Source organism: Rhineura floridana, chromosome 20 (genome assembly GCF_030035675.1).
Source record: "Rhineura floridana isolate rRhiFlo1 chromosome 20, rRhiFlo1.hap2, whole genome shotgun sequence".
Classification (NCBI taxonomy): Eukaryota; Metazoa; Chordata; class Lepidosauria; order Squamata; family Rhineuridae; genus Rhineura; species Rhineura floridana.
The window spans coordinates 16,236,580-16,256,090 of NC_084499.1; the positions used below are offsets into that span (position 1 = coordinate 16,236,580).

At 45.5% G+C, this 19,511-nt stretch overlaps 1 protein-coding gene and 1 pseudogene across 2 annotated transcripts; both read right to left on the reverse strand.

Annotated features, from left to right (window-relative positions):
- Positions 1 to 1,950: 1,950 nt before the first annotated feature.
- On the reverse strand, positions 1,951 to 14,523 carry RABEPK (Rab9 effector protein with kelch motifs). Of its 2 annotated transcripts, none has more exons than XM_061604554.1 (7): positions 14,217 to 14,523; positions 12,351 to 12,511; positions 10,147 to 10,299; positions 6,998 to 7,159; positions 4,952 to 5,101; positions 3,807 to 3,956; positions 1,951 to 2,213 (listed from the first exon to the last, which is right to left on the reverse strand). In XM_061604554.1, exons 1-7 carry the CDS (start codon positions 14,288 to 14,290, stop codon positions 1,966 to 1,968), a joined length of 1,098 nt encoding a protein of 365 aa, XP_061460538.1. In that variant the 5' UTR covers positions 14,291 to 14,523; the 3' UTR covers positions 1,951 to 1,965. The 2 variants fall into 2 exon arrangements, with proteins under 2 accessions (XP_061460538.1, XP_061460539.1); XM_061604555.1 differs by lacking the exon at positions 14,217 to 14,523 and adding an exon at positions 14,089 to 14,185.
- On the reverse strand, positions 5,737 to 5,855 carry LOC133374064 (5S ribosomal RNA; annotated as a pseudogene).
- Positions 14,524 to 19,511: the final 4,988 nt, after the last annotated feature.

Sequence of the window (19,511 nt, forward strand, 5' to 3'; positions counted from 1 at the left end):
GTGCCTCCTTCCTCACAGCAGAGAGTACCAGTTATACTATAGCCCACCAGTTGATAGCAAGAAATAGATGCAAGCCTCAGAGTATACAAGAGCTGTTATGTACCAGATGTGCAGGAGGGGTGATCTTGAATAACTTGGTCTTTGATAAAGCTAAACGTATTCCTGGGATTCTCTGACCACTCAAAAGAGCAACCCGCTCAGTGTCCCTTTTAGGTAGGATATTAACTATCATTCTGCTGTATGTCTGAATGTAAGCAAATACAATGGTACCTCTTCCTCACTAAGGGAAGGGCTATCAGTGATTAGGCCGTCTCCTTACTGTAAGGGGTTACAGCTGGGCTTGTAATGTTGTGCTATTATGGGCTAGGAACAGATCTTGCACTGGCAAAATCTGTGGCTTCCCATGTGCCTTTTGTAGGAGTTCTTGGTACTTCCCTATCTGCACCCCATCACACGAGGGTCACAAATGTGTATTTGTGATCCATGGAAATGGGCAATTGCTAACCTAGGAAGATGTCTTGCAGCGAGTCAGACCATTGGTCCACCTAGTGCAGTATTGTCCAGACTGACTGCCCAGTCTCCAGTGTTTGAGATGGAAGTCTCTCCCCGTCACTGAACCATAGCCCAGAGTCCCTTTAACACTGAGATTCCTTTCTGGTGTCACACTTATGCAGTTTTATAAGATGCAAGCAGTGGTTTCAACTAGCGGAGGGTGAATGGGGGGCATCTTTAATATAACAGACAAGCATCTAGGAGCCTGACAAATTGTGAAGAGCCTTCAGAAGGGAAAACCTATTGGTGGCAAGAGGAAAACGGTCGAGAGAGAAGCAGGGGACCAAGGCTTTAGATCCACACTGTGCTTCACAAAATAGCCTTAAGTCTTTTTGTGGCTACCATTTTACCACACTTAAAGCAGTAGATCACCCTGGTGCACAAGTTACAGGCATCTAGCTAAGAAGTGGTGCCAGCTCCTTGTCCTGTGTGTGGGGAGAATAGATGCATCAAGTACTTGCCATGGCATTTAAGAAACCCAGAAGTTGAAAGGCCACAATCCAGCATATGTAGCCTACAACCTTACACTGGAGTTCTTTAACTTCTGGGTCCAATGGCAGCCATCCATATCCAAAGCAGAGGAAATTCTGGAGTAAGCTCATTCGATTTGCAAAATGGCTTAATTTTTGGCCAGGGTGCAACATGGAGCCCTCCATGGATAGTTCGACTCCAACTCATCCTTGACCACGGTGGCTGGGGCTGTTGCAAGCTGCAGACCAAGGTCAGAACCAAGAGCCTTTTGACAGCTGTTGAGGGAGCTCATTGTCCGAGGGTGACTGCTTCAGTACTACATTTTGCATCAAGAGATGATAGATAGCATTGCCTTCTGGAGGGAGAACAGCAAGCCATCTACCCTAAGATGATCCCTGCCTTTGCCCTTCTGATATTTTGGAATTCAGTTCCCATAAGCCGCTCGGGCTGCTAAGAGCTGTAGTCTATAAAACACCTAGAGGGAGCACCAAAGTTGGCAAAGGTTGATTTTCCCCATCTTAAGAGTGCTTTCAAAACTTGCAAGTATTTTGAAATGCATTTGTGGATTTGTCACCTTCATCCTACCCCCTCCAAATTTGAGTGGTCACCCTACACCTTCCCAGGCTGTAAGATGGAGAGGACCATTTAGTTGCAGCATCAGGAGAAACCCACCCCTTCCAAATATTCTAGACAAGCTGAAACTTTTCCAAGAAGCAGAATTATGCACAAATGCAGATACTTCACTCGTAGTCCTCTGGCACGCAATGTGGATTGCCCAGGCTGTATCCACTTTTAGGCCTACTCAGAGTAGATTGGTCAAAAATAAGGGACTTGGATCCATTTCAATAGATCTACATGGTTGGATACAACCCTCTGCAAACTTTGGATTGTGCGGGCAGCGAGATTGTAGAAGATGACACAACTACATTGGTTAAGAATGTTTTACTCAAGAAGGGTGACAGCACAATCCTTGTAGATCTCCCCTTTAATGTCCATTCCACCAAATATTAAGCACAGGTGTTCCTCAGGGCAGCTTTTAGACAGATTGTCTGCATCAGACGCTTCAGCTACTTCATTCCTGCTGTTGTCTTCACTGGAAGGCGCTTTCCAACGAATGATGCACATAGAATGATCTAGACGAGCGGGGGGTGCAGGAGTCTTGAACTCCAATCGTGTCCAATAGCCCTTTGCTACAGGTTTTTATTTTTTTTAAAAAAGAGCACGAAAAATTCATTGGGAAAATGGTTTGCAGAAAAGAAGAAATTGCACCAGCTGCTTGTAAACTAAGGGGTCGCCGTTTCCTTAATTGTCAGTCCCTGAAATACACAGGAGCTGAAATAATACACGGCCCTGAAGCTTCTACGGAGAGGGGGAAGGCTTGGGAACGAAGCCTCACATGCACCTTCCAGGGAAAGGCCACAGCTCAATGGCAGAGCACCTGCTTTGCATGCAGAAGGTCTCTGCTTCAATCCCTGGCATCTATCTCCCAAGCAGAGCCAGGAGAGACTGCCTGCCTGAAGCCCTGGCAAGACGCCGCTAGCCAGTGTAGACGATTCTGAGCGAGTTGTGCCCATGGTTCGACTTTGTGCAAAAGCAGCTTTGACATTCCCTTTGCCCTCCGAGATTTTTCACTACCGCGTGTAGTGACGGCCACCAGCTTAGATGACTTTAAAAGCGAGTCAGACACGATGTGAGGCCTTTCTGCGTGCCCAGCGTTCGCTCTTCCACTAAGCTACAGAGGGTCTTGATAAAAGCTTCCTTACACCCTATCAGGCTATTTTCCCATCTAGCCTATTTATTATTATTATTATTAATTACATTTGTATACTGCCCCATAGCCAAAGCTCTCTGGGCGGTTTACAACAATTAAAAACATTAAAAACAAATATACCAATTTAAAAACACTTTTAAGAAAACAATTTAAAAACACATGCTAAAATGCCTGGGAGAAGAGGAAAGTCTTGACCTGGTGCCGAAAAGATAACAGTGTTGGCGCCAGGCGCACCTCGTCAGGGAAAACATTCCATAATTTGGGGGCCACCACTGAGAAAGCCCTCCCCCTTGTTGCCATCCTCCGAGCTTCCCTCAGAGTAGGCACCCGGAGGAGGGCCTTGGATGTTGAGCGTAGCGTATGGGTGGGTTTGAGTTGGGAGAGGCGTTCTGTCAGGTATTGTGGTCCCAAGCCTAGGCATGTCTACACTCAACTGGCAACAGGTTTGGAGGCAGAGGCCTTTGACATCATCTGTTCCCCAAGATTCCTCTCTCCATTTTTCTTTTTTAAACAGGAGATTCTAGCGATTGAACCTGGGACCTTTGTTTGCATGCAAAAGCATGAACTCTCATCTGCTGTCCCTCACTTGGGTCTGGGGTGACAGCATTCACGATCCCAATGGGGGGAAAGCGGCCACACTGCATAACTGAGGTGTGGGGAACATTTGTCCATCCAGATGTTGTTGAACAACATCTCCCATCAGCCCCAGCAAGCACAGTCAGACTAGGGATGATGGGGGTTGTTGTTCAGCAGCACTGGAAGGGCCACCCATTCCCCACACCTGGTATAACTAGAGGCCAAGGAAAGGCTCTTTGCCCTTGTTTGCTGCTTTGGACGGACTACAACTCCCATCTGCCCCAGCCAGCATCCAAGCCAGCTGGAGGGCACCAGCTTGCACAAGCGTTATATGGTTGGAGTTGTCATTCCAAAATTGCTAGCAGCGCCGCCCATGTAAAGTGGCGGCAATCTTACCTACCCAATGGAAGCTAAGTAACATCTTCAGAAAACTCACCTATGTGATATTTGTACATTGTGTCCAGTTCTCCTGTTGGGTCCATTCCGCCAAAGATGTACAAATGGCCCTGAAAAGCAGCAGCTGAGTGGGCTGCCCGCCCTCCTGGGACAGATCCTGTGGCCAACAGCGGCTCCCATTTCATTTCGGCTGCAAGCAGACAAAACGGATCATCATCGATCCTCATCCGGTGCAAAGTTTAAGCAAACAGCTTGAAACACACAGGCCGGGCTGCATGCGCATTCAGCAGTCCTGCAATTGCATTGGTCTAAAATTTGGTGAGGAAAAGTTTCTAACCCTCATGGCGTCAAAGATGATTGGCGGGGTAGGGGTTGAGACACCGCAGGTGGGAAATGGCAGGAGCCAAAGGAGGTTTGAGCATTATTTAGTATCATTTATTTTTAACATTCATATCCCCCCTTTCCACAAAGGAGCTCAAGGCAACATATATGATTCTCTCTTCTCCCTCCCCATTTTATCCTTACAATAACCCTGTGAGGTAGGCTGCTAGATTGTGCCTTTGGAACTCCCTGCCCATTGATATTAGGCAGGCACCTTCACAGTATTATTGTCAGCATCTGCTAAGCATGTTTTTGTTCCAGCAAACCTACCCAGGCAGGAAACTTTAACATGCCATCTTGACATGTGGTTTTAATAAGTATAAATGTTTTATCATTACTGATCTTATTTTATGTTTAACCTTTTTTTTTAATGTAACTTATTGGCATTTTAATGCCTTTTTTTCCTTTATTGTAAACTGCTTAGAGGCCATTCATTCTGGTAAGTAGTACATAGATTTTGTTAAATAAATAAAATAAATAATTATAACTGAGTGGGGATTTCAACACGGGACTCCTTGTTCATACTCCAACACTCTAACTGCTACACCATTCCTGCTCTAAGGCTCTGCCACAGTTCTGCGGGCACACCACTCACAGATGGAAATTGCAGATCGCCAGGCTTCTAAATATTCCCTCTCTCTTTTCTCAAACAGCATCTTCCTAGCCCTCAAGGGTTTATAACGTGTGACTTTTGGGAGCTAGAGATCTGCACTTTCTTTTTCTTTTAAAAAAAGAAAGGCTTAAAAAGGGACAAGTCTGAGAGCCAACAGTCCTTTCCCGAAGTTGGCACCGCTGAGTACTTACTTATGTCAAAGGAAAACAGATCATCGTAAAAGGTATCACCAGCCAAACCACCGTGTATGAACAGTCTGTTCTTGATGGCCACCACAACGTGACCGTGGCGAGGAGCAGGAGGGTTGCCGCGAACCTCTGGTTGCAACCATGTCAGCGTAGCTACGTATGGCAAGAGTAAATGCATCAGGATGATAAAGAAACAACCTTAAGGCCCCTGCTCCAACATACACCTAGGGTTGTAGCCAACTAAGTTTTACTCAGAGTTGTTGGTGTTATATGCCTTCAAGTTGATTACGACTTACGGTGACCCTATGGATCTTTTATATATATATATATAAATATATATATATTCACAGGGTAGGGCTGGTATAGCACATTGGGGAGGAAAGCCTAGCTGGGAGTCCAGAGACTGTGAGTTCAAATCCCCGCTCATGTCTCCTGGGTGTCAAGGGCCAGCTAAAGATCACCCCACAGTGAGTGGCTCAGGGGTTATGTGCTCTGCCACCTGGTCAGCCGTGGGCAAGCTGCATAGTCCCAACGAGCCCAGTTGCCCCCCAGCTGGCAGTTGCAGACAAGGAAGGGGCTGGCTTGTGCAGCTGTGGCAAGCTGAGCAGGCCCTAGCCAGCTGGGGAGGACTAGCCTCAGAGGGAGGCAATGGTAAACCCCCTCTGAATACCGCTTTCCATGAACACCCTAGGGTAGCCATCGGGATCAACTTGAAGGCAGTCCATTTCCATTCACAGGATTTTCATGGTAAGAGGTTTTCAGAGGTGGTTTACCATTGCCTTCCTCTAAGCCTACGGCACCCGGTATTCCCAGGCAGTCTCCCATCCAAGTACTAACCAGGCCAGACCCTGCTTACCTTCCGAGATCAGACAAGATTGGGCGTGATCAGGGTAGTATGGCCATAGGCAAGCATGCTCAGTAGGCACAGAATATTGGCTGACTATTTAGAGAGGGGGGATGGACTATTGTGGGGGGGGAGGAAGTGGAATGGAATGGAGTATCTTAGAAAAGGGTACAAATGGCTGTCTGGAATCCTGAAGAGTCCACATTGCAATGGTTCGGCTTGTAATTCTTTAAACTCATTTTGCAACCCCCCTCCTGCAAGACCTCCTCCCCCCACATATGCTTTTCCTCTTGCTGACAGGAATGGGGAGCCAGCCTCTTGATATTCTTCTAGATTCCCCCCCCCATGATTATAACCCTTCAAAGCCCCTCCATACTAGGAATGCTGGGACCTGCCTTGGACGGAGTCAGAGCCATGGCCTTCCGAGCTCAGGATTGTCCACATTGACTTGGGAGGCGCTGTCCAGGATTTCAGGCAGGGAGTCTCTCCTGCCCCTACCCAGAGATGCCATAAAGGTTGAACCTGGGGCCTTCTGCACGCAAAGCAGCTGCTCTCCTCCTGAGCTACGGCCCTTCCCCAAAAGAACAGAGAACCCCGGAGAGCCCTTGCCGGCCACTGTCAACAATACTGAGCTAGACAGACCCACGGTCTGATTCAGTAAAAGGCAGCCTTCTGTGTTCCCCTTTAATTCTGTCCATGTATTCTGCGCCATGAGAACTAGAACCTTGTTTTGGTTTTCAATGAATTGCAGCGGCAGAGCATCTGGCAAATGCATACACAAGGTGCCAGGTTCAATCTCCAGGCATCTGCAGGTCATGCTGGGAATGTTCCCTGCCTGAAACTCTGGAGAGCTGCTGCCAGCCAGTGAAGACAATATTGACTATATGGACCAAAGGTCTGACTCAGTATAAGGCAGCTTTCAATGTTCTCCAAATCCCACACAGTTTTATAAACCTGCATCAGACTTCCCCGCAGATGCCTATTTTATAAATGAAAAATTATGTATTCATTCCTCATTGGGAAATTGCTCCAGACCCCATCATTTTCGGTGCTTTTTTCTGCACCTTTCCCAAATGCACAACATCTTTTTTTTTTTTAGATGGGGTGGCCAACACTGGGCAGAATATGCCACACCATCAATTATTTCAGACAGAGGAACTCTTTCGACTTTGGAAAAATCAACACTCCAACTTGATCATGTTTACCTGAATCAAATACGTGAAGTTGCTGGTCTCTGACTGGATCCACCCCTTTATCGCCTCCTCCAAAGATGTATAATCGGTCCCCAATCGCTGCTGAGGACGTATGATACGTGCGAGGGGATGGTGGAGTGCCAATCACATTTGGGCTCTTCCAAGTTCCAGTTTCTAATAAGGAAAACAAGAATTACAAACTGCAAGACTGAAAAATTAGGGATTGCACACAGGAAAATTAGCGAGAGATACAATTGTCCTACTCAGAGCAGACCTATTGAAATTAATGGACATAACTAATTTAGGTCCTTTAATTTCAATGGGTCTAACTCTTAGTTGGATACAATCCACAAAAATGGGGAGGAGGGAATTTAGTGTGGCATGCAGGAGAAAACCATGGAATCCCTAGTCACCTTTTGCTACCAGGCTTAAATACAAGGCTAATATAGTGATATTTTTATTCAAAAGAAAGTCAAAGAGAAACTGCAGCTTGAAACCACTGAACTGCAATTCATCATGGGATTCAAAGCTGTCACTTCTGGACTTGATCGGAACTTTTTTTTTTTTTTTAATCACATTGCATGTGCTAATTTGCTCACCAATGCTAAGATGTTATCAACACAATTATCAGTGTTTGTACTTTCTGCATTTTATTTTCTTCTGACCTCACTGTTTATCGTTCCATCTCTTCATCCCCTGTAACTCACAATAACGTTTCATGCATTGGAAGAAGACGGTAGGCAAGGGCTTCTCAAACCCTTTCCCACACAGACCGCTTGAAAACCGCAGATGGCCTTGGTGGGCCACTTCATGATTTTTCTGCCTGTCGTGTCAACTGTAATGTGCTTATGCTAGATGATGCATGATTTTCCATTGCAACGTTATCACTTGTTTTATTTCTTATACCATAATTTATTACAAATTGCATGCCGTTGAATTCAAATTGTAGTGCAATTAAATACAATGTAAGGAAGAAAAGAGGCAATAAAATACAAGTAAAAATCAATATGAATATTTGACGCAGACATATCGCAAACCACGGGAATAAAGCTTGCACACCACAAAACCTTAGGCCATAATAAATTTGTTAGATCTTTAAGGTGACACAAGAGTCACTGTTGTTTCTGCCGCAGCAGGCTACCCCTCTAGATGTTTTTATTGTTATTTTACAGATTTTTTTAATTATCATCATCATCTAACAGAGAGACAGTGTGGTATAGTGGTTAGAGTATTGTTTTAGGACTGGGGAAACCCTGGTTTAAATCCCTACTAAGTTTCAATTTCAATCCCTACTAAGCCATGAAGCTCACCAGATGAGCTTGGGTCAATCACAGTCTCTCAGGTTGACCTACTTCGCAGGGCTTGTTGTGAGAATACAACGGGAGGGAGAACTATGCATGGTGCTGTGAAATCCTTGGACAGCGGTGTACAAATGTTGGAAATAAATAAATTTGGATGTTTGGCAGCTACTTGTTTGAAAGATACTAGAAATATTTTTAAAAAATTATTCCTATATTACACCGGTAAAAATCAGTAAGATCAACAAAAACTACCCTGACTTAACATTACAATTACTAAAAAGTAATATGAGACTTTTATCATAGGTGGGGGGGGGACCTGGGGGGGGGAATTAAGATTCATGCCCACAGAATTTTGGGTTATGAAGTGCCATGGCAACCAGCAGTATTTTTCCAAATTATTTAGAGGGTTCAGTAAGATGAGAGCTTGTGGAACTGACTTGCTGACAGCTGAAAGAGTTTTATATGCAGGAAAGTGGAGAACAACTGCAGTTCCATCTATGAAAAGAATGGTGTAACAAAGTACGGGAGTATGCATCAATGGGAAAATTAAAGCTTTACATCAGATTTAAGGAACAATATATATTTTTTTGCTAGATGAAATAAGTAGGTCAACCACTGCAGGAGTTATGGGTTACAAGAGCCAGTGTGGCGTAGTGGTCCGTTAGAGTGTTGGCCTGGGACCTGGGAGATCAAGGTTCAAATCTCCACTTAGCCATGAAGCTCACTGGGACCTTGGGCTAGTTACTGCATCTCAGCCTAGCCTACCTCACAGGGTGGTTGTGAGGATAAAACTGGGAGGTTGAGAACCCGTTTGGCATGCCACCTTGAGCTGGAGGAAAGGTGGGATATAAATGCTCTAACAAGCAAACAAACAAAATTCCTGGTACAGCATATGGCTTTTACTACCTCTTGAATCGCTCGGTCCTTCTGTTATCCTGCATTTGTAAGGTTATCAGCTTTCAATCAATCAATCAAATCTTTATTTACAGCCAAATGACCACAAATACAGAACATAATATTAGATGTTAAGAAATAAAAGACTACTTAATAACACAAACTACAGCATACTGGATTATAAAAACAACTCAGTTAGTTTAATTGCCATTAACAATCATATGGGGTCTGGTCAAGATGGCCAAGTTCAGGAATTTTGCCACTTGCTCAGTAATTTCCTTATCTGAACCCTCAAGTAAAACAATCAGAAGGGACGCAGAGGAGCGGCCTGGGAAAAACTGCGTAATAGGATTTGGGGCTTTTTAGTTTAGAGAAAAGGCGGGTCAGAGGAGACATGATAGAAGTGTATAAAATTATGCATGGCATTGAGAAAGTGGATAGAGAAAAGTTCTTCTCCCTCTCTCATAATACTAGAACTCGTGGACATTCAAAGAAGCTGAATGTTGGAAGATTCAGGACAGACAAAAGGAAGTACTTCTTTACTCAGCGCATAGTCAAACTATGGTATTTGCTCCCACAAGATGCAGTAATGGCCACCAGCTTGGATGGCTTTAAAAGAAGATTAGACAAATTCATGGAGGACAGGGCTATCAATGGCTACTAGCCATGATGGCTGTGCTCTGCCACCCTAGTCAGAGGCAGCATGCTTCTGAAAACCAGTTGCCGGAAGCCTCAGGAAGGGAGAGTGTTCTTGCACTCGGGTCCTGCTTGCGGGCTTCCCCCAGGCACCTGGCTGGCCACTGTGAGAACAGGATGCTGGACTAGATGGGCCACTGGCCTGATCCAGCAGGCTCTTCTTATGTTCTGGTTATCAGCTTTGTATCTTACATTGTTATTTTCTAAAGATGGCTAAGTAAAGCAAAATATTATTCGAAGTAGCAAAGAAAAGGAGTAATGAATACTTACGGAGGTCCAAAACTTGCATGCAACTCCTGTTCCCAGTTTCACTGGCCCCTCCGAACACCCAGAGGCTTGTGGGCTGGCTTGCAGGGATGAAAGCAGCATGCTCGTACCGCGGCAGCAGCCCCTGCCAGCCAGGCGCTCTCCAGCAGTGTGCATCTGGAATGCAGAAAGACACAGAAGGACACAGGATGAGCCTGGCTGCCGGGTCAGGCCCCTCTACTCCAGCATCCTCTTTGCACAGTGGCCAACCAGGTCACTGGTCACAACAGCGGGCCATATTTTTATATTGGTGGAGTCATACACATTCTTATTAGTATTAAACTATGTGTCACTGATATGCCCAAATAGCATCCGAACAGTTTGTTTATTCTTTTATTTAGCAACATTTTCGTACCGCTTGATTGCAAAAAAACTCTAAGCAGTTTACAAAAACCATTAAAATGATCAATAAAACGGTGAAAACAAGCAATTAAAAACGTTTTAAAAATGATTAAAATAGCAACCGGCTAAAAAGATTAAAACACATCAATACCTATGTGTCTGGATAGGCTTGCCTATATAAAAAAAGTTTTAAGCACGTGCCAAAAAGCATTGAGCAAAGGCAACTGTCTGATGTCAATAGGCAGGGAATTCCAAAGGGTAGATGCTGCCTATCCTTTGGAGGTGTAGGTGTTTACAACTATAGTATCAATGATAAAATCCACACATTATTAAAATACACAATAACCATTCCATCAGCACATTAATACATCCTTAATTAAGAGATACAATAAAGCAAGTCGGTTAATAAGCATGACAAACTAAAACAGTTTAAAACAAATAAAATCAGAAGTTCAAGTTCAGGGGATGCTTGCCTAAAGAACTGCTGTCTGCAGGACCTGACAGAATGCTAATTTATTATTATTATTACTACTACTACTACTACTACTACTAACAGCTGGTATAGCACAGTGGGGAGGAGAGCCTGGCTGAGAGTCCAGAGTCTGTGAGTTCAAATCCCCGTTTGTGTCTCCTGGGTGTCCAGGACCAGCTAAAGATCACCCCACAGTGAGTGGCTCAGGAGTTACGTGCCCTGCCACCTGTGCAGCTGTGGGCAAGCTGCATAGTCCCAACGAGCCCAGTTGCCCCCCAGCTGGCAGTTGCAGACAAGGAAGGGGCTGGCTTCTGCAGCTGTGGCAAGCTGAGCAGGCCCTAGCCAGCTGGGGAGGAGTAGCCTCAGGGGGAGGCAATGGGAAACCCCCTCTGAATACCACTTACCATGAACACCCTATTCGTAGGGTAGCCATAAGTCGGGATCAACTTGAAGGCAGACCATTTCCACATTTCATTATTACTACTACCACTACTACCCGCCCTTCACCCAAAGGTCCCAGGGCGGGTTACAACAATTTTAAAACACATAATTAAAAAGTTAAAAACAACCTGAACAAAATTACAGAAATAGGGTGGATCATAAAAATACACATCTCAGATGTCGAAGGCCAGGGTAAAGAGGTGCATCTTCAGCATTCTCTAAAAGTTGTACAATGGAGTTACCAAACGCATCTCGGTGGGGAGGGAGTTCCGCAGCTTAGGGGCTGCCACAGAGAAGGCCCTCTTTCGGGCCATTCCCCCCCCCCAGCTTCCGAGGGTGGCAGAACTACCAAAAGGGCCCCCTCTGCTGATCTTCACACCTGAGAGGGTCTGTAGGGAAGGATATTTGGGACCTAAGTCGTTTAGGGTTTTGAACACTAACGTCAGCACCTTAAACTGGGCCTGGAAAAGAACTGGCAACCAATACTGATGAGGCCTTTCGTATTTCATTACGATCCTCTAAGTCCAGAGTCTAAAAAAGACCTGACTGCACCGCTGCCATGAGGACTAGGAACTTGCTTTAAAACACCTCTTAAGAGATTTTTGAAATATTAAGCGCTATATATAAATAAATTGTTGTTGTTAAGTGCCTTCAAGTTGATTACGACTTATGGCGACCCTCAGCGACCTCCAAGAGCATCTGCTGTAAACCACCCTGTTCAGATCTGAAAAGTTCAGGTCTGTGGCTTCCTTTACGGAATCAATCCATCTCTTGTTTGGCCTTTCTCTTTTTCTACTCCCTTAATAAACACATAAATAAAAATTAAAAAGGAAAGCTGAGGCTGCTTAGGAAGTTGAATTTTGCTGTCATCAAGACGTCCTTTTCCCCCCGCCAGTGGCTCCCTATCCCTTACCAAGATCAATGACATACGAGTCTGAGAAACTTCCGCTTGGGTTTGCTCCCCCGACAATGAGGACTTTCCCTTTTCCACTGCTGGGCGCTGTGGGTGGCAGATACAAAGAGTTTTGGCCCACACGAGCACAAGGACTCTCCCCGGGCAGGAGCAGGGAATACCTGGTACAGAGAAATAAGCAAAAGAGCTCTCAGCAAGGCTGCAGTTCCAAAAAAGAGAGGGCCTTTTATCTAGGCCTACCTCTGAACAAAGCGGGGCTGATTTATTTATTAATTTGATTTATACCCTGTCCTTCCTCCCAGGAGAAGCCCAGGGCAGCCAACAGAAGCACTAAAAACATTTGAAAACATTGTTAAAAACAGACTTTCAAATATATTAAAACAAAACATCTTTAAAAACATTTTTAAAAAAAGCTTTAAAAACATATTTAAAAAAAGAAAGAAAAGATTTAAGAAAAGCTTTAAAAATATCTTTAAAAGCAACTCTAACATAGATGCAGACTGGGATAAGGTCTCTACTTAAAAGGCTTGTTGAAAGAGGAAGGTCTTCAGCAGGCGCCGAAAAGGTTAACAGAGATTTCTGAGCAAGCAGGCACGGGCCTGTCTTGTACAGACTTGTAACAAGAGGACGAGCAAAGAACCAGGGTGTCCCCAGGCCATGAATTCAGTCAGAGAGCCTTAGGCAAGCTCCTCTCACAGGAAGCGGCTGCGTCAGACCATTGGTTTATCTAGCTCAGGACAGTCTACAGTACACTGAGTGGCAGCGAGTCTCCAGGATTTCAGGCGAGGGAACATTTCCAGCCCTCCCTGGAGAGGCTGCAGGGGGTTGAAACTAGGACCTTGTCACTGAGCTTTGGCTGGTAAAGGCTGGTGGGCCTGGCCTTCCACGGAGAGCAAGAGGGCAGCTGACATTCTGACATTCAGCACAGGGGGAGAACAGCAGGCAGGAAGGGAATGCGCCCTAAAAGGCAGGCAGGAAACCCATTAAATAAAGAAGTGAACAAGGACCAGTAAGTGCTATTATTCGCCTATGAGCCTGGCTGCAAGACCTGGGAGGCCTGGGTTCAAATCCCCACTTTGCCACGAAGCTCACCTGGTGACCTTGGGCCAGTCACTGCCTCTCAGCTGGACCTACCTCACAGGGTTGTTGTGGGGATTAAATGAGGAGGGGAGAGAACCATGTCTGTATGCCACCTTGAGCTCCTTGGAGACAAGGTGGGGTATAAATGCAATAAATAAATAAATACCGCAGAGCTGCATTTTGGGGAACAGCCATAGCTCAGCAACAGGGCATGTGTCTTGCATGTAGAAGCTCTCGAGTTCAATTCTCTGAATCTTCAGGTAGGGCCGGGAGAGCCTCCCTGCCTGAAACCCTGAAGAGCCGCTGCCAGTCTGTGCAAACAACATTGAGCTGAACGGAGCCACGGCTTAACTCAGCATAAGGCATCCTCCTATGTTCCTATTTATTATTTTTTCATTTCTTGCATTTATATCCCACCTTTACTCTGAGGAAAAAGCAAGGCGGCCTACACGGTTCTCCTCCCTCTCCCTGTTATCCTCACAACAACCTTGTGAGGTAGGTTAGGCTGAGAGGCCGCGACTGGCCCAAGGTCACCCAAGCAAGCTTCACGGCCGAGTCGGGGGGGGGGCGGAGATCCGAACCCTGGCTTCCCAGGTCCTAGGCCGACACTCTAACCACTACGCTACACCGCCGCTGGCTCTCCTAAGCGAAAAGGCACCTTCCAGGCATGCTGAAGTCGCTGTGCGGCGCTGGCTTTCCCGCTCCACCTCCCCGACTGCCTTTGCACGCCCTGCTCCTCCAAAACCGCCTTCCCACGTGCACCCGAGCCCAGCCCCGCGAGCGTACCAGCTGCCTGCCTCCGGGCTCCCTCCGGGCTTCAGCTCCTGCAGCGACGCCCGCGAGCCCGGCTCGGGCCCCATGGATGCAGGCCGAGGAGGAAGAGGGGGCGTGGCCGGAGGAAAACCACGCCCCGCCCGGGGCCCGTTGCTAGGAGACCACTAGCGCCGTCCTCCCCGCGGCGGCAGGGCAGGCAGCCCCCCGTTGCAGCCCAAGGCTGCACTGTTCACGGCCTTTTGAACATCCATGCTGCCCTTACATGGGCATATTCGTTCTCCTCGACTTATTCCAGGGTGCAACATTTCTCTCTCTTCCCTCCTCCCATGTTTATTTTTATTTTAAGTAGCAGAGGCAGGAGAAGTTCATATTGGCGAGAGACTGCTCCTGAGCATGTGCAGACCCCTCCCTCCCCATTGCGTCACGCGAGCCGTTGCCTCCTCCACATATTGGGCTCCTGTTTATTTGCTTATGTTTCTTATTTATATGAATTTATTTATAATATTTCTTGCTTCAAACAGAAGGCGAAGCTCTGTTTCTTCCACAATATTTCTTTTATTTCTTATTTATATTTATTTCTAAGATTCTTGTTTTTATTGACTCGTTTATGAGATTTCTTGTTTTCATTTGTGTATAAGGTTTCTTATCTATATCTATGACATTTCTCATTTATATTTATTGATTTATTTATAAGATTTCTTATTTATATTTAGAAATATTTTTATATTTATTTATTTTTAAGGGGCTGCACCCCACTTAGTTCTACTCAGAGTTGACCCACTGAAATTAATGAGCCTGCCTTAGTCGCATCCGTTCATTTCAATGGGTCTACTCTGAGTGTGACTAACGCTGAATACAACCCAAGATTACTTACGCGCCCTACACCATACGGTCCCAGGGCAGGTTACAGCAGTCAAATCCCAAAATTAAAATCCATTTTATGTACAGTTTACAAAGACAAGTGAAACAATTCTAAACAAAAGCAGCACAAGTGTAGATTAATAAAAAAGAGAAGAGGTGAGTCCCCCCCCCAAAATACTTTACCCAGTCGAAGGCAGGTGCATCTTCAGGTTATGAAGCCAGATGTGTAATGAAGATGATGGATAGATGCAGCTTTTTAGACAGAGAGTTCCACAATTTAGGGGCTGCTACGGTGATGACAGTCTGAACCCCAGGATTTCTTGGGTGATGAATTAAGCTGTTGGGAGTAAGGCACCAATGCAAGTTACAAGTGATCTGAATGAGTGGGGGGCGACAGAAAGGCAAGCTATTCTTCCCTCTGCTGATTCCTCCTCTAAAGTGTTTGTTGCTTTTGGAGGTTTTGCTTCTGTCCTTCCTCCCTTCTCTTCCTATGTTTGTTCTCAGTTACTTAGTTAAGGCTCCCTGAGCGGAAGCCACATCGCTGCTTCAGCATGTATGACTTTACCTCTTTGTAGCAATAAACCTTTATTCTTTCAACTGCCAGTCGTAAGATATCAGTCATTTCTGCACTTCGCTGCAAACGGAAACTCTAACATACAATACACATGTCACATCAGCCTACATTTGTTGAAAATTGTTTATTTCTCCCATGATGCAGCTTGTGCGCTTTCTTGCCCCAAACTGGGAAAGGCAGCTTTTCCCTCTTAGCCTTTATGCTGCAGTCAGGCATTCCCAGACGCAGAATGAATCTCTCCGTATTTCCACTCCCCAGCCCAGAATTCCTCTTACAAAAACCATTCAGATAGAATGAGGCATGTGCAGATAGATCAGGTTGGCACTGTCTGGTGAACCAAGGCCCAAGGTCAAACCCCAGAGGCCCTGTCCTTGCCATATGCAAATATGTGAAGGCCTGGAAAAAAAGGAAAATTTTGGAAAATCCCCATTTCCCCAAAATAATTTCTGAAAAAAATTATCTCCCTCTATTCCCTCCCAGTCAAAAAACAGAACAAAACCTGTTTTTCCCTTGAATTTTTCCAGGGATTTTTTGTTCAGGCCTTCAGATCTATAATTTTTCCTCTTGCTTTTCTCTGCCTGCTCGCCTGCAGGAATGAGAGCGGCACTGGCAGTTAGAAGGAACAGGAGCAGCCTCGGTTGGCCTTGCCCTCATCATCAGAGGTGATGATGTGGATCATGCCCAGAGGACAAATGGTAACAGCATCCATGATGGGAGGAGGAGGAGGGATTACTCAGGGAGGGTGCCCCCGAAGGGCTTTTGCTCAAGGGAAGACCCCAAAAACCTGGAAAGGACACTGTGGGTACATTCCAGTAATATTTATGTATTTATTTTTAAGGAATTTACATGCTGCTCATCACCAAAAGGCTACAGGGTGGTTCACAACATAATAAACCACATGATCACCTTACAACACAAGAACTTAAACACAATTATTCCAGTGCACTTCATAATAAAAGAAGCAGCGTCAAACTTTTCATACATTATTTTTGATTTTAGGTATTTACGTACAGCTTAATTGCCAGAGCGTGTGAGCAGTTCCCCTCATCCCAAAGCCTACCTGTTTCCTAAAAGAAAACAATGCCGCTGCTGCTACGCGCACCTCAGGCAGGTGAGTGTTCCACAGATGGGGAGCAGCCACGGAAAAGGCCCTTCCACGGTCCTCATCGCTATGCACTTCAGACTATGCCTCACCAGCTTCAATCTATACATACCTACTGGGAGCAAGTTATTATTATATGTATATCGGGCTTTTCCTCCCAGCAGGAGTTCCATTGAACTCAGTATGCCTTAGGGCGGGGTCAGCCATTTTTTGTGTGTGGTCTTATTCTATTCTGAACAGCACTGTATTCAGAGGCGAAGAGCCTGTGGCCCTCCCATCAGCCCCAGCCAGCATAGCCAATGGTCAGCAATGATGGGATTTGTAATCCAGCAGACAGGTCTCCTGTCCCAAATAGTTACTTAACTAGTTAATTAATGGTATGGCTCCCTGTGATGTTCCTGTATTAATGTAAATATGGTAAGTGCTGTTTGTATAGAAGATACATGGTAAGTGGAATGAAAGAGGAGGGGGGAGTAGATGAGCAGTAGAATGCTGGATGATTGGCTGAGTGTTTGGATGGCTGAGTATAAATGGAAGGATGACAGTTGAATCTGGAGGTGTTTGAGAGGTGTTTTGAGGTGGCGAATGTGATTGGAGGTGTGTGGGTGTTAGTTGGTGGATGTTAGGAGAGTGTGGAGAAAGAGGGAATTGGAGTTCTAGTTTATTTATTTATTATTTATTTATTTATTTTCATTTCTAGACCGCCCATAGCTAATAGCTCTCTGGGCGGTGTACAAAATGAGATTAAAATACAATATAGAATAAAATCAGTAACAGAAAGGAACACATTAAACTAAAACATTAAACATAAAACATTTGACATTAAAATGCCTGAGAGTACAGCCAGGTCTTAACCTGGCGCCTAAAAGAAAGAACTGTAGGCGCCAGGCGTATTTCCTCCGGTAAGCTGTGCCATAATTCGGGGGCCACCACAACAGTCCTCCTGGCAGCCTGGTGAGTTGGTACCCGGAGGAGGGCCTTAGATACTGAACGAAGTGAGCGGGTAGGTTCATAGCGGCAGAGGCGTTCCACAAGGTATTGCGGTCCCACACCGTGTAAGGCTTTATAGGTCAACACCAGCACCTTGAATTGAGCTCGGAAACAAATGGGTAGCCAGTGCAAGCGAGCCAGGACAGGTGTTATATGCGCAGACCGATCGGTCCTTGTCAACAGCCTGGCTGCCGCATTTTGCACTAGCTGAAGTTTCCGAACAGTCTTCAAGGGCAGCCCTACGTAGAGCGCATTACAGTAATCCAATCTAGAAGTTACCAGAGCGTGGACAACAGAGGCGAGATCATCACTGTCCAGATAGGGGCGTAGTTGGGCGACTAAGCGAAGGTGGTAAAACGCATTCCGTGCCACCGAGGCCACTTGAGTTAATGATAAGTCAAGTATCACAGGAATAGATGAAACCATATGCTTAAGTACCATTAGAAAAGTAATCTTGTTATTTCTGTTATTTAATAAATACTATTTTGGTTTACCAAAGTCCTGATCCTTGGCTGGGGTTTCACAGACCAGAAGGGAGGGTAAGGTAATTACCAAGGCTGAAGGGCAACAGTAACAAATGGTGGCAGCGGTGAAGAGGAGAATAATAACATCACAAGTATCCAGAGCAACCCCGTTATATGAGTTATCTACATTGATACAAGGGGGTTGGGAACAGCATAAGCACGGAGTCACAAAAGTAACCAGACAGAGAGAGGCTCAGACAAAGTCTCTGGGAACATTGGTTATAGAACGTGACTGGTGGTGCTGCCTAGCAGGGGGATCTAGTGAGATCTGTGCTAGAGCGGAGAGAGAAACCATAAAAAAAGACAGTCCGGACAGGTGGAGTCCCTGGTGGTGCCTAGTGAAAGGCAGTAGCCACAAGCAGGTAGGAACCTGACAGTGAGAGCCAGGGAAGGGCGTCACACTCCCCACCTTTCATATTGGCACACAGGGAACTTTGCGCAACAGCCTACAGCTTGTCACACAAGGGAGGGAGGGTGGAGAGGGAGAGAGAGAACAGTGTAGAAAAGGCAAAGGAGCTCCCCTGTCTATTCCTTTTACATCTAGTCCAGATGTGGAGAGCTTCGGGCCTTCCAGATGCTACTCCACTGTTATCTTTTCGGCGCCAGGTCAAGACTTTCCTCTTCTCCCAGGCATTTTAACAGCATTTGAATAACGTGCGTTTTTAACTTGCTTATCAGTTTTTATGGGCTTTAATGGTTTAAATTTGTATACTTTAAAAAAATGTTTTTCGTTGTTGTAAACCGCCCAGAGAGCATCAGCTATGGGGCAGTATATAAATGCAATGAATAAACAAATAAATAAACTCCCATCGCCCCTGGCCATTGACTATGCTTGCTAGGGCTGATGGGCGTTATTTATTTATTTATTTGTTAGATTTTTATACCGCCCGACTAGCATAGCTCTCTGGGCGGTGTACAGCAAAAATACAAATACATATAATAAAACCCATCATAATAAAACAAGAACACATATGGAAAAAAATGAAAATCTAAAATCAGTTATAACAAGTTTAAAACTAAATTAAGATTAAAATTAGATTAAAATGCCTTAGAAAAGAGGAAGGTTTTACTTGGCACCAAAAAGATAGCAAAGTCGGCGCCAAGCGCACCTCATCAGGGAGACTATTCCACAGTTCAGGGGCCACCACCGAGAAGGCCCTAGTTCTTGTTACCACCCTCCGAGCCTCTCTCTGAGTCGGAACTCGGAGAGCGGCCTTCGATGTGGAGCGTAGTGTACGAGCGGGTTCGTATCGGGA

Excerpts from the sequence above, each read along its gene's own strand:
- RABEPK (XM_061604554.1), bottom strand. The coding sequence starts at position 14,290 with ATGGGGCCCGAGCCGGGCTCGCGGGCGTCGCTGCAGGAGCTGAAGCCC. Across the intron at positions 3,957-4,951 it reads TCTGTTTTCCTTTGACATAA|CCGAAATGAAATGGGAGCCG; the intron begins GTAAGTACTCAG and ends GTCTGCTTGCAG. Across the intron at positions 2,214-3,806 it reads AATGTACAAATATCACATAG|CAAAGGGCTATTGGACACGA; the intron begins GTGAGTTTTCTG and ends AAAAACCTGTAG.